The sequence below is a fragment of the Dasypus novemcinctus genome, chromosome 1 (assembly GCF_030445035.2).
Source record: "Dasypus novemcinctus isolate mDasNov1 chromosome 1, mDasNov1.1.hap2, whole genome shotgun sequence".
NCBI classification, from domain to species: Eukaryota; Metazoa; Chordata; class Mammalia; order Cingulata; family Dasypodidae; genus Dasypus; species Dasypus novemcinctus.
This window is the reverse complement of record NC_080673.1, coordinates 13,071,330-13,088,240: the sequence shown is the minus strand read 5'-3', so window position 1 is coordinate 13,088,240 and position 16,911 is coordinate 13,071,330. Positions and strand designations below refer to the sequence as shown.

The following is a 16,911-nucleotide window of genomic DNA, read 5'->3' as shown; positions in this document are numbered from 1 at the left end:
TGTGCTTGGAACTATTCTAAATTTTTACTGATTTTATATCTTACTTAATTCTCATGAAACCCTGAAAAGCAAGGAATAGTATTCCTAGTTTACAAACAGTAAAATTTGTTCAAAGATGCTAAGGGACTTGTGTAAATTAGTCATTAATGGTGGAGTGAGAATGTCAACCCAAATCTGTTTCCAAATCCCAAGCCCTTTGCACTATACCACTTTGCCTATGTACATGAATAATAACTTTTTTAAATAGGCAAATCAGAGTCTTTAAATCAATTAATGAAATATAATGAAATTCACATTCACTATTCCAAAGTGCTTATAAAAAGTTACTCCTTTGTAGAATTTAGAAATCTGTGTTCACTTTGGCAGCACATATACTTAAATTGGAACAAGGCAGAGAAGATTAGCATGGCCCCTGCACAAGGATGACATGCAAATTTGTGAAGCATTCCATATTTTTAAGTAGACTTACTGGTATTCTACTATAAACTTGCTATGATTCTAGCAATGGAAGAAATTATATCATTGATGTGGAGACAGTCATCACTGGAGGTGCTGAGGTCAGGGAGAGGGAAAAACAGGTATAATATAGGGGCATTTTGGGGATGTGGGGATTGTTCTGAATGACATTGCAATGACAGATACAGGCCATTACATATCTTGCCATAACCTACAGAATTGGGTGGGAGAGAGTGTAAATTAAAATGTAAACTTTAATCCATGCTTAGTGGTAATACACCAAAATGTGTTCATCAATTGCAATGAATGTACCTCCCTAATGAAGGATATTGTTAATGTGGGAAAATGGGAGCAGGATATATGGAAATCCCCCTACATTTTTTATGTGACATTCACATAATCTAAGTATCTTTTAAAAAAGAAAAGAAGGAAGCGGACGTTGCTTAACTGCTTGAGCGTCTGCCTACCATATAGAGGGTCCAGGGTTTGATCCCCAAGGCCTCCTGACCTGTGTGGTAAGCTGGTCCATGCGCAGTGCTGCCACGCACAGCAGTGCCATGCCATGCACGGGCGTCACCGCGTAGGGGTGACCCATGCACAAGGAGTGCACCCCACAAGGAGATCCACCCAGTGTGAGAAAAGCACAGCCCACCCAGGAGTGGCACCGCACACACGGAGAGCTGATACAGCAAGATGATGCAACCAAAAAAAGAGACGCAGTTTCCTGGTGCCGCCTGACAATGCAAGCAGAGAGCAGACAATGAGGGGGAAGGGGAGAGAAATAAATAAAATAAATGTGTAAAAAAGATTAAAAAAAAAGAAATCTATGTACTAAAGTCACATGCAAAACAGCCAAAATGTTCCACAAAAAGAGCTTATATTTATATAACTTATAGTCCATTTCTGTATTTCAATGGTATGCATCTGCCCAAAAAGATCATGAAGCTCTAGTTCATTGGCAATGGAAGATGGAACACATTGAAATAAAAATATTACAAAATTATGCACATGTCATATGATTTCCTTTTGAAGGTAACTGTGTAGACATATATTTATTTTACTTATGTGTCTTTAATAAGATGTCTACAATCTTTTAAGAAAAAGATGTAAGTACTACATTTTTTCATCTTTAATTCTCAAAATAGCATCGTTTGCTTAAACCTTAATTTTTACGCCACCGTGGGTGAATGACCCTAATCATTCAACAACATATACTTGTGGAATATTGTGTTAATAGCAATAAACAAAAAGTGTGTGTGAGTGTGTGTCTGCAATCAGGGAAGATACTTGTGAAAGAATAAATGCCCAGAGTTCAGTGTATTGTGAAACTATGGGTGACGTAAATTCCTTTATCTATGAATTAATTTTCAAATGAGCTGTTCTTTGCTTTTGTAAACATGACCAATAAAAGCTACTTTATTTTATAATTAAAAGGATACATCAAAGGAAGTATCCTTTTTCTCAGTTATACTTTGTATTTATAGAGTTATGTTTTAATGAATCTTAACAGATATCCTTTGTGATAAGAGGAACTTATGTTCCTATCGAGGCTTAGAGAGGTTAAGTGACTTGTCTGAAATTACACAGGTATTAAGGATAGGTGCGAGAATAATATTCATCTAGTCGTTTCATCATACATTCTAAAAGGGTACAATTAAACTCTCTGGTCAGACTTCACTAATAATTTTTAGAAAGACTATTGAATATGGGTGAAAGTGTTAATAACTGAACAATTTCATAAGTGGTTCAAAATTATATATTCAAATGTGATTTAAACTTATATAACTTGGAATTTTAAGATAGAACAAGAATTACAAGTATGATTATCATATTATTCCATTTGCAAATGGGTCCTTTTTTTTTGAAAAGTACAAATCTGATAAAAGTTTAATAATAACAAAAAGACAAACAATCTAATTTCAGATTGGCAAAAGACCTGAATAGACATTTCTGCAAAGAAGCTGTACAAATGGCCAGAAAGCACACGAAAAGATGCCCAACATCATTAGCCATCAGGGGAATGCAAATCAAAACCATGCTGAGATACCATTTCGTACCCATTAGAAAGGCCGCTATTAATAAAATAGAAAATAACAAGCTTTGGAGAGGATGCAGAGAAAATAGGAACACTTAGTCATCAATGGGTTGTATTTTTTATATATATTCTTTTACCCTTTGAATATATTTCAAAGTGAAGAAACTTTTTTTCTTTACCTAGCCTGGCACAGTACATACATAGTAATAGCTCAGTCAGTAACTCAAATTTAGTGAATGAGGGTGAGGAAGAAATATGAAATGTCATATTTAATTTGTTGTAATATTTTTTTAGAGAGAGAGATTGGGGAATTTAGAATGGTCAGTTTACCTAATTTTTTAAAAAACAGGAAATAGATACTCTTTGAATATATACATTAATAAATAAATAGAATAAAGCATCATAGTAAGTTAAGGGAGATACTTTTTTTAAAAGTGAGAATGGGGGAGAATGTAGTGGCAAATTTCAATGGGAAAGGCGCTGGATGACTTTAATACAGATGAACAACAATCATCAGGAGTCACAACACAAAATACTTTTTTGCAGTAGAAGCTCAATCACAGTGTTTGCCAAAGACTTTTGAGACAAAGTGTAAAACTCTTTAAGTTTTGCTTAAAAGCAAACAAAAAGAACTTGCATTTAAAAATCAAGAATATGTTGTAATTTGCTATTTCTTAATTCCTACTTACATTCTGGAAGAGGAGAACTTACCTGAGGGAGGAGCAGCCTCTCAGTTTTTAACAGAAAAATTATTTGAAAAAATGAGAAGAGTTACTTTTGTTTTATAGTGAATGAAATTTCATGGACTTCACTTTGTGGCATTTCAAAATGTCAAAGCAAAAAACTTTTAGAGTTTGTACATTTTTTGGCTCTCTATTTTAAATAAAGTTGCTTTCTTTCAAATGATCAGTGTATTTGTTCTAAAATAACTAATTCTGCACTTTTTGCTAAACTGTGTTTGCCGGTACTACTTCCAAATCAGGACAATTTTCTTTACTCCACTTCTTTTATTAGGTATTTGTGAGATGTAAAGCTGCTGACACACTAGCTAATGACACAATTTATTGTCATTAAATCTCAAGGTCATTTACAAATATGTGGGTTTTAATATAAATAATTCCACTTATATCTATTTTGGGCAACTTTAAAGAGACAAACATACTATATGTACTGGAAATATTTAGTATTTATATTGATGTTTTTAGCCCTGTAAATTTTAGTAACCTTGTCATCAAACCAATTATTTTCTAGTGCAAGCTGCCCACAGTAGAAGAGTGTTTGCACTTAGCTGAGACAGCCCGTGCAGATGGCAATCTGTTTGAAACTATTAAGTATTACTTGTTAAGTCAAGAACCTGAAAAAGCCCTTCCTATTGGTATTGCCTTCATCAAAGGTAAGTTTCTAGTTGGTAGTATAATTTAAAATCTTATTTACTTGATCTTTTCTTTATAGTGATAGTCTTAAAAATCTAACTCTAGCCATCCTAAAGTAAGACAGAGAAATCACTGGAGTGAACTATGGCACCCCTTTTGATTTTATGATGATGATGATCTGAGAGAGGGTGACTAGGAAAACAGTTATGATCTGGGAAATATTGAGGTAGATGGAACTGACCAACAGAGACTTAGTTACCTGAGTTAAAAATGGGATGAACCAGCCTTGATGCTATTATTTAGCATAATCTTTCATTTGGTTTTATTTTGCCAGAATACATTAGTAGCTCAGACTGGACTTTGGATACCATTTACCCAGTTCTTGACCTATTGAGTTACATTCGTACTGAAAACTTAGTCTTGCATACGTGTACTGAGTAAGTACATTTTCTTCAAAATACATGACTGTACCTCTGGGTTGTTTTAAAATGACTCTATTATTTTTGGTATTTACCAAAAAATGTTCCAGATTAAGAAGCTTTTCTAGAAAAATTACATTTGTATTTATTATATTCTTAAGAAAAAACACAGAGGTCAGTTTGAAACAGAAATATTAACTCTCAATGTTTCTATCTAGTCATACTTAATGTGTGTATGTTTATACTGTATATGTGTGTGCACACATGCACACGCTTATACACACACTCAAATACACCCATCAGGTTCAAGCAAGGCTAATTCGAAATTTGAAGATGGTTTGGACCTTAAGTCCTCAAGCAATTAGTGGTCATGTTTACTGAATATCCTTGAGTGCAAAGCATAATACATGATGCTTGACTTTGAGGAATGAAGTGAGATAATTAAGAAAGTTAGAAATATATGGGTAATAATAAAATATATTATCCATATAATTAAAGCCCCCAGAGGCTCATGTATAGTTTGCTAGAGAGGCTTTGGGCTAGTTTTGTTTTAACACCCATGTAGAAAAGATCTACTCAGTAGTCTGTAAAGCTTTAGCAAATTTCCCCTTCAGGAAATGCAGTGGATATTTTTTACCTTTTCTTAGAATCAACACGATATGCCAGGAATTCCTAAATCTGACCAAGGAGGTTATTTAGGGATAAATCACATGAAGAAAAGGCCAAGGAAAAGAGAAAAACAAGCAGGCAATTGTTCAATATTACTTAGACATTTTAAATTAAATTTTATGATGTAGGACAAATGTCTCAATAGAAATTATTAACTGAATAAAAAATCTTCCTTGAGTTTAGAAAATTTTCTTAACATATTTTGCTCTAAATGTTACCCATCAAAATATAGAGGTACAAGTATGTGAACCTCTCATACTACATATGAGAGCAAAATGTTCTGTGTCTCAAATTGTGGGTTTTTTTTTTTAAAAGAAATGCTTTCTCTTTTAGAGCTCGAAATGAGTTGCTGATATTATATGGTTATGTTGGTGCATTGTTGGCTATCAGAAGACAGTACCACAGCATTGTTCCAGCACTTTATGAGTATACAAGGTAAAAAAAAAAAAGATTTTTCTTGCTATCTGCATGAAATTAGAAAGTCCTGTCACTGAATGAAAATCTATGAGTGGATCATAGAAACACACCAAATACAAGTTAATATGCATCCACTTAATCACTCAGCAGGTGTTTTTTAATAAAACTACAATTAACTATGTGAATTAGGAATCAATATTTTTTACAGTCTAAATTCCAATGTTAGTTTTTTTACCTATTTTCCAAATCAACTGGTTTGCTAAATGGCATAATAGATAATCCTTTTAACGCCAAAAAGTGCTGAGAGTCTTTCAGGCCAAGGTTCTCGCAGGGCTAGCCATTTTTCCAAGTGTTTTTCATGTAGGACAGAGGAGTCCAGGAGAAATAGAAGGCTGACTCATCCCTGCCTTCCTCTTGTGCAGGCAAAGCAGTAGCTGTCACCTAGTGCAGACTCAAGAATAATATGGAGTTAATATTATCAGGGTACTCAAGGTAAAATATATTTCTGCTCAAGCAGCATAATCATCATAGAAAGTAACTTTAACAGTCTAAAAATATTTGATAGGAACAATAAGATATAGCACAAAGAATCAAAATAATAGCTAATGGAATATGTTCAGCTATGTATAACTTTAGTAATAAGAGAGAAAATGGCTGCTTGATCTAATATGAAGAACAAAAGGAAAGGTTTTTATTCATGACAGACTTGAGAGAATGTGATTCTTTAAGTGGAAACAGAAGGAGAAATTTAAAAGTTCCCTAATTTTGAAGAACTTCTCTGACAATGCAAGTTTGTTGTCTTGTCTTGCTGCTTATATTTCACTAACCCACTAAATATAGATTCCCCAAAGTTTTCACTTTGTTCTCCTTTGCTTTTTCTTTCATACTCTCCCCTTCTTCCCTTTTATTTTTCCTGTTGCCCTGTCTTACTCTCCTCTCCTGTGTCCATGCCTCTTCTTTCCTCTCACCTTTCTATACTCTGTCTTTCAGAAACCTTGCCATCTTTATGGCTTCATCAATCGCCCCCATAGAGGTAACTAATTAATTAAATTCAGATAGAACCTACTCTCCCAGCTCCTTTGTGTGTATTCTGCAGCTTGTTGAACTATAACCTTAAACTCATTATGCACAAAATTGAAAGCATCTCCTTCCTTTTCAAATCTACTCCTTCCCTTGTGTCTTCTCTTTCTTTTGCTGGTGTTCTTATATTTCAGTAACCTAGGATTAAATGATCAGGGTCAGGGTTAAGTGTGTGTTCTCCTTTACTCTCTACATCCAATCATGGGGTAAATTCCCACATCCATACATTTTCTTATTTTATGTACCACTGTAATTATTGTCTTCATTAACTCTCACTTATAGTAACCCTTCGTCTCGTCACCCTGTCTCCATCTTTCTCCTGTGGTCAGTCACTTCTATGTACTTCTGCTGTATTAACCTTCCTAAAGCACCTCCCTTGCTCAAATACTTTCCAAGGCCCCCCAATACCTACTGGTAGCATTCTGAATCCTTTGTCTTCCATTAAAGGTGCACTAAAATTAGGTTCCAGCATTATCCCCAACTCTACCCGTTTGCATTTTCTCTACTCTGGCAAAACTAAATTACTTGTAGATTGAAAAATGTACCTCAATCTAGAATGATCTTAATCCACATTCCTGTTGGTGTGAACCCATTGTAAATAGGATCTCTTGAAGATGCTATTCTAGTTAAGGTGTGGCCCAGCTGCTTGAGGGGCAGTGTTAATCCAGTTCACTGGCGTTCCTTTATGACCACTACAGATTCAGGCATAGAGAGAGAAGGCCACAGGGAGAAGCTGGGAACTGGAGCGCAGTGGAGTCCTGAGGAGAAAGATCTCCTTGAGCCGAGATGGCTCACCCACACCTCAGCGCCAGGGAGAGTTTAGTCACCACCCCGAAGCTCATAGAGAGTGGGGTCTATCCCCAGGTATTTGAAGAAAATTCAGGTGCCACCCCAGTGCTCAGAGAGGGTGGGGCCTGTGCCTTACCCCAGTTTTTGGGCAGAGTGAGGCTGTCATTCCCCCTGGCCGACAGGATAACGTATCGATCCAGACATGATTCTCACACCTTGAAATCTAGTGGAGTTTGCCCTCCTGGTTTTCAGACCTGCTTGGATCCTGGGACCCCTGTTTTCCTTCCAATTTCTCCTTTCTTGAATAGGAATATCAATCCTATTCCACCTGCCCACCATATATTTTGGAGGCAGATAACTTTTCTAATTTCATAGGTCTACAGACTGTACCTGAATTTTGCCCCAGGACAGAGGCCACACCTAGAACTGATTTGGAAGAGGTTTTAGATTTAGCATTGTTACCTAAATGGCTCAGGGTTTGGGGGATACTGGGATTGGGTGAATATATTTTGCGTGATGGAAGTATATGTCTGTTTGGAGTCCAGAGAGTGGACTACAGTAGATTTGGATTATGCACCCTCTATTAGTCAGCCAACAGGGTGCTAATGCAAAGTACAAGAAATCTATTGGCTTTTATAGAGGGTATTTAGAGAAATGGATGTGGCTCAAGCAGTTGGGTTCCCGGCTACCATATGGGAGGCCCAGGGTTCGATTCCTGGGGCCTCCTAGTGAGGGCAGGCTGGTCCACGTGGCAGGCTGGCCCACATGGAGTGCTGCCCCAGGCAGGGGCGCCACCCCAGGCGGGAGAACCACCCCAAGTGGGAGTGCCAGCCAACACGGAGAGCGGTGCAGCAAGCTGGCACAGTAAGGGGAGGCACAGAGGAGAGGCAATGGGAGACATAGCAGAGCAGGAAACTCAGGTGGTACAGGATGATCGCCTCTGCCACTCTGGAACGTCCCAGGATCGGTTCCTGGAGCTGCCTAATGGGATACAAGCAGACACAGAAGGGCACGCAGCCAATGGACACAGAGAGCAGACGGGGGGGGGGAGGAGAAATGAATAAATAAATCTTTAAAATATATATATAAATAAATAAAAGGTATTTATTCGGGGTGGAAGCTTACAGTTAGAAGGCCCTGAAGAGTCCAACTCAAGGTTGATTTCTCACCGAAGTCAGTTGCTGCGTGTTGAAGCAAGATGGTTGCCGATCTCTATGAGGGTTCAGCTTTCCTCTCTCTCAGTTACAGGCTGGCATAGAGCTTGTTTCTTTCTGGGACTTCTTAGCTGTAGGCTGCAAACTATGAGGCGAATGGCTCATCTCTCTTCCGGAGCCACAGGATCAAAGTTCTCTCCTCTGCCCAGTCTATGGTGCTCTCTCTTTTCCTGTATGTCTTCTTGAGTGAGTGTCTGTTTATATAGCCAACCTGAGTTACACCTACTGATGTGGTCAAATCAAAGCCCTAATCTTTTTTTTTTTTTTAATTTTTTTATTTTTTATTGACTTTGTAATAATATTACATTAAAAATATATATGTGAGGTCCCATTCAACCCCACCCCCCCACCCCCCCTCTCCCCCCCCCCCAACAACACTCGTTCCCATCATCATGACACATCCATTGGATTTGGTAAGTACATCTTTGGGCACCTCTGCACCTCATATACATTGGTTCACATCATGGCCCATACTCTCCTCTATTCCATCAAGTGGGCCCTGTGAGGATTTACAATGTCCGGTGATTACCTCTGAAGCACCATCCAGGGCAGCTCCATGTCCCGAAGACGCCTCCACCTCTCATCTCTTCCTGCCTTTCCCCATACCCTTTGTCCATTATGTCCACTTTTCCCAATCCAATGCCACCTCTTCTATGTGGACATTGGATTGGTTGTGTCCATTGCACCTCTATGTCAAGAGGAGGGTCAGATTCCACCTGGATGCTGGATGCAATCCTCCCATTTTCAGTTGTAATCACTCTAGGCTCCATGGTGTGGTGGTTGTCCTTCTTCAACTCCATCTTAGCTGAGTGTGAAAAGCCCTAATCTTAACATAACTGAACCAAAGACAGCTCAGCTGAAACTACTACAATTAAAGGGGATCACACCCAGAGGAACAGTTTACAAACATAATCCTTCTTTCGGAATTCATAAATAGTATTGATCTGCTACACACCCCAATTTAGACATGTTCTAGTCTTAATCTGCATTCCTGTGGGTGTAAATCCATTGTGAATAGGACCTCTTGAAGATGTAATTTTTGGTTAAGGCCTGACCCAGCTGAATGAGACTGGGTCTTAATTCTGGACCACTGGAGTCCTTTATAAGCAGAGGGAATTCAGACAGAGAGAGAAGCACAGGAGGAGCTGAAGCCACAAGTCGAAGCCTTAATTTTTTACTTCTCTAACTTCAAAACTGTGAGCCAGGAAATTCCCACTGTTTAAGCCAACCATTTTCTGGTATTTTTTTTTAGCAGCCTGGGAAACCAAGACAACATGTAAGCTCTTCGCTGGTATTTTTCCACAAGTCTCCCTCCGCCTATTTGCCTGTGTTTTCCCCCTTTCTTCCTTACAGTGCTTTATATATTGTAGACCATGAAAACCTACCGGCACATGTTCAGAATTGTACAAAAGGAAGCCATATTTTTAAGGAATTCATTTTGAAGATAGCCACATTGTCAAAATTTTTAATTCAGTACTTTTTATTGAAAAATAAATAAATAAGCCACTATCTGATTTGAGATAGTATTAGTGAAATATTAGATTTGGGTGTGGGGTGGGGGATTATTATCCCTTTCTTTCTTACTATTTCTAATATTCTAATAGAATGATGACAACTGGCATGAGTAACCATAAGGCATAGAAAACTGAGGAAATGCTTACTTTTACTATTATCTATTCTGTTTTTTCTTTTTATTGCCTAAAAATCAGTTAACTAAATATCAGTTAACTGGTTCTTTAAAAGACATAGTTTGTAACATTGTAGGACTAGACTGTTATTTATCTAAATAATTATAATTATTATGTTTCCCAATTTTCTCTGCAGTTGGTTGATAAATTACTGTCATTCCTACTTCAGTGTTTTTCCACACATCCCTATCTTTTTTTTTTTAAGATTTATTTTATTTATTTCTCTCCCCTACCCCGCCAGTTGTCTGTTCTCTGTGTCCATTTGCTGCGTGTTCTTTGTCCGCTTCTGTTGTTGTCAGCGGCATGGGAATCTGTGTTTCTTTTTGTTGTGTCATCTTGTTATGTCAGCTCTCCGTGTGTGCGGCGCCATTCCTGGGCAGGCTACACGTTCTTCATGCTGGGCGGCTTTCCTTACGGGGCGCACTCCTTGCGCGTGGGGCTCCCCTATGCGGGGGACACCCCTGTGTGGCAGGGCACTCCTTGAGCGCATCAGCACTGCGCATGGGCCAGCTCCACACAGTCAAGGAGGCTGGGGGTTTGAACCTTGGACCTCCCATGTGGTAGGTGGACGCCCTAACCACTGGGCCAAGTCTGCTTCCCACATCTCTATCTTTAAAGAATTTAAATCAGCATTTCCATTCCTTTCTATTAGTTGACATTCTTCTATTGCTATTCTGTCACTTGTATTTTACTCCTCTCAAATATTCATTTTTAATAGTTATGTGCTATACAATGTAATAATCACATGTGACTGTTAGTCAACATTGTGTGACTTATCCAACCATCCTCCATACATTTATACAGTTCATTTATTCACACACTCATTCATCCAACTAATATTTATCAAACATCTTTGATTTTCCAGGAACTTAAATGTTACATATATAAGTTAGCATGCTCTTCATAAGTCTTACTCTCATGGAACACTCAGGCCAGTTGTGGATAGAAACAGAAAAAAACATTTAACAAAATGTGGTAAATATAATATCAGTAATGTAAGTTGTCTTGAGTACACAGAGGAAAGAGACATCTAACATATATACCAGGGAGAATGGAAAGAGAGATGAGAAGGGCCTCCCAGTTAGAAGTGATAGCTAATGAATGAATAAAAAGTAGTAGGGTATAGTGTGTGTGTCTATAAGCACACATATGTATGTAATCATGTGTACACACATAATATGTTTTTGAAAAACAATACTTGTTAAATCTAAAATCGAAGTTATTTAAAGTTCACTTGCTATTTGGATACCTTAGCTTATAAATGTCAAATGTTAACTTCTTTATCGCATGTTTCAGTCAGCTCTTAAAACGTCGGGAGGTCTCAGTACCTTTAAAAATTGAGCATCTTTCTGAGGAACTGGATGCGTGGAGAGCTTGCACACAGTCCACCAACAGGTGAGTGGCTATCATGTAAAAGACTGGAGTGCAAAAAGCATTGTTTAATGTCATCGACAAACTTGTTGGAAATGTGTATTGTCTTATTATACTTTTGACAGAAGAATGAATCTTGATTTGTTAGCATATATTCAGTAACAATTTACAATGCTGTTTTTTCTTGCTTTTTAAAGTCCTTTGTTTCACTCTAAATCAAATTAAAAATTTATTTCCCTTCAACTATAATGGGGACCTAAAAATCACCAGGAACTATTTCTAATCTAAACCTCTAACTCTGATTCTACAAAAATGAAAATGTAACCTCTGTTGGAAATATAGATCAACAGAAGATTCTCCATACACGCCTCCTTCTGATTCCCAAAGACTAGCTTATGCGACTTTACTAAAGAGAATAAAAGAAGAACCACTCAAAGGAATTACTGGACCAGATTATGTGACTGGATCAAATCTTCCGAGTCATTCCGACATTCACATCTCTTGTCTTACAGGGTTAAAAATCCAGGTACAGTCTAATGTCAGGCAAAAATGTTCTAAATGTGCATTTAGAACATTTTTGTTTCCTTAATTTTAAAAAATATGATCATAAAATAAATATAAACTGAAAAAAGTAGGAACCTATAAAGCTGTATGGGGCCCAGTGAGAAAATATTGTCCTTAGTGCTTCCATAGTTAATTTCAATGACCTCATTCTCTTTAAAATAAATTCATAGAGATAGTCATTTTACCTATTATTAATGTAGAAGCATTTCATGTAATATGTATACTTAGTAAAAAATAATATGTATACCTAGAAACAAATGTTTTAAAATCAATTCCTTAGGTTAATTAGTTAATTGAGGGAGACAAAGCAACAAAAGTCAACATAGTTATAAATAATTATATCTCAGTATATTAACTTTCTAATCTTCTTTTATAAATTTGGTCAAAGCAATTAAAAACTGATAAATGTACAGTATCTCACTGATCTGTTATGCATGTTCTTACATTGTGAATTCTGAAGTTTTTTAGTGATTGAGAATTATTGGCATCAATCATGAAGATTAGCTAATTCTCAAGGCATAGACCCTATTGTACAATCAAATTAATGATGATGAGTGATGCCAGGGCCTCCCAGTATGACCCAGGGGTGCCATTATCTCAAGCAAGTAGAGAAGCCTTCTTCATCTTAGAGCCAGGACCAATTATAGGAGTCCCCATAAAGGCAACAAAACTGACTCTCCATGAAATGCTCACTGAAACTGGAGAATTGGACTACAAGAGCCCCCTCCTGGCAGCATACCCATGTCAGTGAGGGGATTCTTGACTATAAAGCATTCCAAATCCATAATTTCCTTTCTAATGCTGGCATTCCAGGCGAGTGGAGGTGCTTTCAGACACAACTAAATAGCTTGCTGTTAATGTAAATCCTAACTGGAATTTGACTGGCAAATGCATGCTAGTCAAGTCTGTAGAACACACCTGTATATTCCAAAAATACATTTATAGCTATGTTCAGAGGTAAAGAACTAAAACAGTATATTCAATTACATAATTAAGAAAAACACAATTGTGAAATTTTGAGAGTGTGTTGTTAATGCCACTTGCTACCCTTTATTTACCATTTCTGGTACTTGGTACCTTCATGCTCCTTTTCTCCTCGTTAGGCTCCTTTTCTCCATCTGGAATAGCTAAATGACCTCATTTGCTGTATATCCCCCCTGTACCTAAACCTATATTCAGGAAAGGATCTATTAATTACCTCATATATACTAAGGTATAAACAGCTAATTTAGATGGGTGCCACCCTCCCAGGACATGTCTATTTCAACAGAAAAGTGATGTGTTCAGGTTATAATCATTGTGAAATGTCAATAACAGGACACTGTCTATTTTACCTACTCACATGGTGAGTTTCCCAATATCTAGATATAATTTGCTAACAATAAGCCATATCACTTGAAATCACAAATAAAAACCTGATAGCTTTAGACCACTATTGAGAAAATAAAATTTATATTGCATTTTTTGATTTTTTAAAAAGCATACTTTTCCTTCTAAGAACTGGTTAATATAGATTGATAGGTTTTTTAAATCAGTTCTTCAGAACAGTTCTTGATCTAATACAATAACTGATAAAGCCAAATTATATATATGCTAGTAAATCACATGATTGAACTTTAAATTTTAGAGAAACATACCATTCTTCATTTTTGGAAGAAGGGGTACAAAATTTTCTGGCTTAAATAATTTTCCTGGCTGTATTGACATAGGTTACATGATTAACATAGTGGAGTATATTTAAGTCTATAACTAGACATATAGGCTTTTATAAAATAAGTTAACTTTATAACAATAGATTATTAAACCCTATTCTCATTTGTAGAACTATTATATTTAGATTCACATTATAAAATTAAAGTTTATTTTGAAAGACATGAGGCAATAGTGACATAATGTTAAAATATTTGAAAATTGTTGCTTTATTTAGTGGCAGTTTAAAAACGAATCTTTTTTCATATTTCTGAATTTCCTATTTGAATTACCTAATATTGCCAGTGGTTTTTTTTAATTAGATTAATTCTACTTCTGGAAGTTTAAAAATAAGCTGTGAATTTATAATCCCATATTCTCTTTCCCAACCATCATTGTGTACAGGGCCCTGTATTTGTCCTTGAAGATGGGAAATCAGCTATCTCGCTGAATGACGCATTGATGTGGGCAAAGGTGAATCCGTTCTCACCGCTAGGGACTGGAGTACGACTCAATCCATTTTAATAGAAGCTTTTTCTCTGTGCTTAATTGCATTTTTTTCGAAGAAGAACTTTTGTGGGTTAGTATTACCTTAACTTTGGTTGTCCAAGAACCAAATGTTAGGGGTTGAGGGATGGGAAATTACAATTGAATTTATTCTTTAACTTTGAAAAATAAAGTATTTATGTAATTTAAAGAAAATAGTCTCCTTTATAAAATATAATAGTCATATTTGGGAGGGAGGTAATGTTTAATTTATAAAAGACTAAGTAATCTAAAAGCATAAAGGTTTCACAAGGCAAAAACAGTACCAACATATTAATATTATTGAAACATTGAAATATAAAAAATATTACAACACTGACAGTAGTGCTTGACATATAGGAAGTACTTCCTGAATATTTGAATAACAGTGTCTCCATATATTGAAATGTAAGGTTTGTACAACTGATCTTCAGGTTAACAAGCACCTATCTTGATTTTATAATAAGTATAGTAAGCCACTAGTTTAGCTCATATTTAATATAGGTTTGATATATATCAGTAAATAGACACACAGTGAAAACATTTTTGAGTTTTATTTAAAAAAATAAAATGCTACCAAAATTTTCATCTAATGTTCAAATATCTAATTATAAAAGTTTAGGTTATGTAGGTATGAAAAAAAAATTGGGGGTGAGAAATACAAAATGTTGTCAAATATATATGAGATTTTGCGTTATATATAATTGACTATTTTACATAGATATTTGGTATGTAAGGATATTAGTTTTTGATGCCTTTATTATATAAATAATAACACTAATCCATTTATAATAACTTTAAAACAATTTATTTTATGACAATTAGTTTCAAAAATTTCTAGTTAGTATATTAGTTGAAATTTTGGATACATTATGTGAACTTATTTTTAATATATATTAAAATGTAAAGCTGGAAAAAATATGATATATGGCTACAAATATTTTAACTGGACTAGAATTCTGGCTTTGAAATTTATGAAATGAGTGCATATTAGGGCGACTAGTACTTTGATCCTCAAATTGTGTTAAAGGATTTATAATATAAATGATTTTGTCTAAGAGTAAGCTCATATCCCTAAGTAATTGTAGATTTTATTATCTTTAAGCTTTTTGTATTTAGAATATTTTAAGAACCTTCTTAAAGAGTGTCTTAGAAAGAAAACAAATACATATTATGTCCCTATTTATTATTTATCATGTTTATAATATTGATTAATTCTAACTCCTCAAAAAGAAATTGCAGGCTTAAATACATTTTATAAAAAATAAATTATTAAAGAAATATTATAGAATGTATGCAATGTTTAATATAAAGTGTATCTGAGAAGTATTTTTTAACTCTAAGTGATATTTGTAACTCAATTTTTTCCTGCATAAGAGTTACTAATTAGCGTGTATGTACTCAAATCTCCTGACTTAAAAATGGCAGTCTAAATTCCACTATCACTCTGAATTTTGTTTTAAAATAGATTTATAAGCCTATCCTTATTTGTATTTTAAAGCTATCAATAGACTCAAAAGATTGAAAAGATGGCAAGTTATTCATAAGTAAACAGTTATTTCCCTCCATAATGAATGGAGAAAAATAGTATTTTATTTATAAAATATGAAGAAAAATATTCTCTTAGCATATGAAGACAACAGAGATGTAACCCAAATTCTGTTTAAAATAAAAAATAGGATTGATTCTGTTCTCAACTTTTTTTTTTTTTTTTTACTTCTTCTGGTCTATACTTTAATATTAATTACAACCATTTATTCTTCATAGAATTATAAATATGTCATTTGACCATGTCAGTCTGTATATATTATGCCTTAATGTGAAAAACAAAGCAACTTTTTAAAATTTATAAAAGTATTTTTTCATTGTTAGATTTCATATGCATGAAAAAACAAAATGAGTTTATTTTACTACTTGAAGATGTCCATATTACCAATAATATAGACAAAATTATATTGCAAGTTTAAATACGACTTTATGAAGTCTTACTAGACAATGATTTTAAAGGCATTAGAAAAATATTTTGCTTATAAGAGAGCAGATAATTAACAAAATTGTAACATCTAAATGAGTTACGTCTTATAATATATGCTTTTTAATGTCGGTGAAGATATGTGGAATATGTTTATCAGTTGTCTTCAGAAAATTCTGAAATAGCCGCATTAGAACAATGACTGTATCTTATTGTCCTTATAACAGGAAAATTTATACTATTTTGGTTTTAAGTCAGAATGCATTCTGAATACAGTAAAAGCTCTTTTAATAACTGATAAAATTTGCTGTCGTATATTTACTGTACAAGTAATATAGAAGGTCTTTTAATAGTCAACTCTTCATAAATACTTATTGTACCAAATCTCTGAAACATTTATACCTAAGTAAAGAAAATATGTACTTTCATGCAGAATTTAAATACCATATGACTGTGCTATAATATGGCATGTGTTGTCTAGATTTATAGGTATATACGTACTTCAGGTCCCCTAAATTTTAATACCCACTGTTAAATCCTGGTAATCTCATGGATCTCATCCCTGAAACTCTATTAAAGAGAACATAGTTTCTCCATGAATTCTGGATCAGAATTATCAGAGATGTGAAGGGCCCAGATGTTCTTCTGGG

General features: G+C 35.1%; 1 protein-coding gene and 1 non-coding gene across 28 annotated transcripts in view; both read left to right on the top strand.

Annotated features, from left to right (window-relative positions):
• WDR17 (WD repeat domain 17) overlaps positions 1 to 16,911 on the top strand; it is a 123,342-nt gene that overhangs the window by 104,386 nt on the left and 2,045 nt on the right. For 16 of the 27 annotated variants that reach the window (XM_071214015.1, XM_071214020.1, XM_071214045.1 and 13 more), the window contains 6 exons: positions 3,743 to 3,884; positions 4,199 to 4,301; positions 5,286 to 5,387; positions 11,437 to 11,535; positions 11,854 to 12,037; positions 14,170 to 14,344. In XM_071214015.1, the coding sequence (XP_071070116.1) occupies positions 3,743 to 3,884; positions 4,199 to 4,301; positions 5,286 to 5,387; positions 11,437 to 11,535; positions 11,854 to 12,037; positions 14,170 to 14,289 (750 nt within the window). In that variant the 3' untranslated portion in view covers positions 14,290 to 14,344. Of the gene's footprint in view, positions 1 to 3,742; positions 3,885 to 4,198; positions 4,302 to 5,285; positions 5,388 to 11,436; positions 11,536 to 11,853; positions 12,038 to 14,169; positions 16,565 to 16,911 lie in introns of those variants that run through there. The other 11 variants (XM_058306650.2, XM_058306366.2, XM_058306790.2 and 8 more) reach the window with 1 other exon arrangement.
• Positions 351 to 457, top strand: LOC111765703 (U6 spliceosomal RNA). Its single transcript, XR_002797978.1, has one exon. It is a non-coding gene; the product is annotated as a U6 spliceosomal RNA (small nuclear RNA).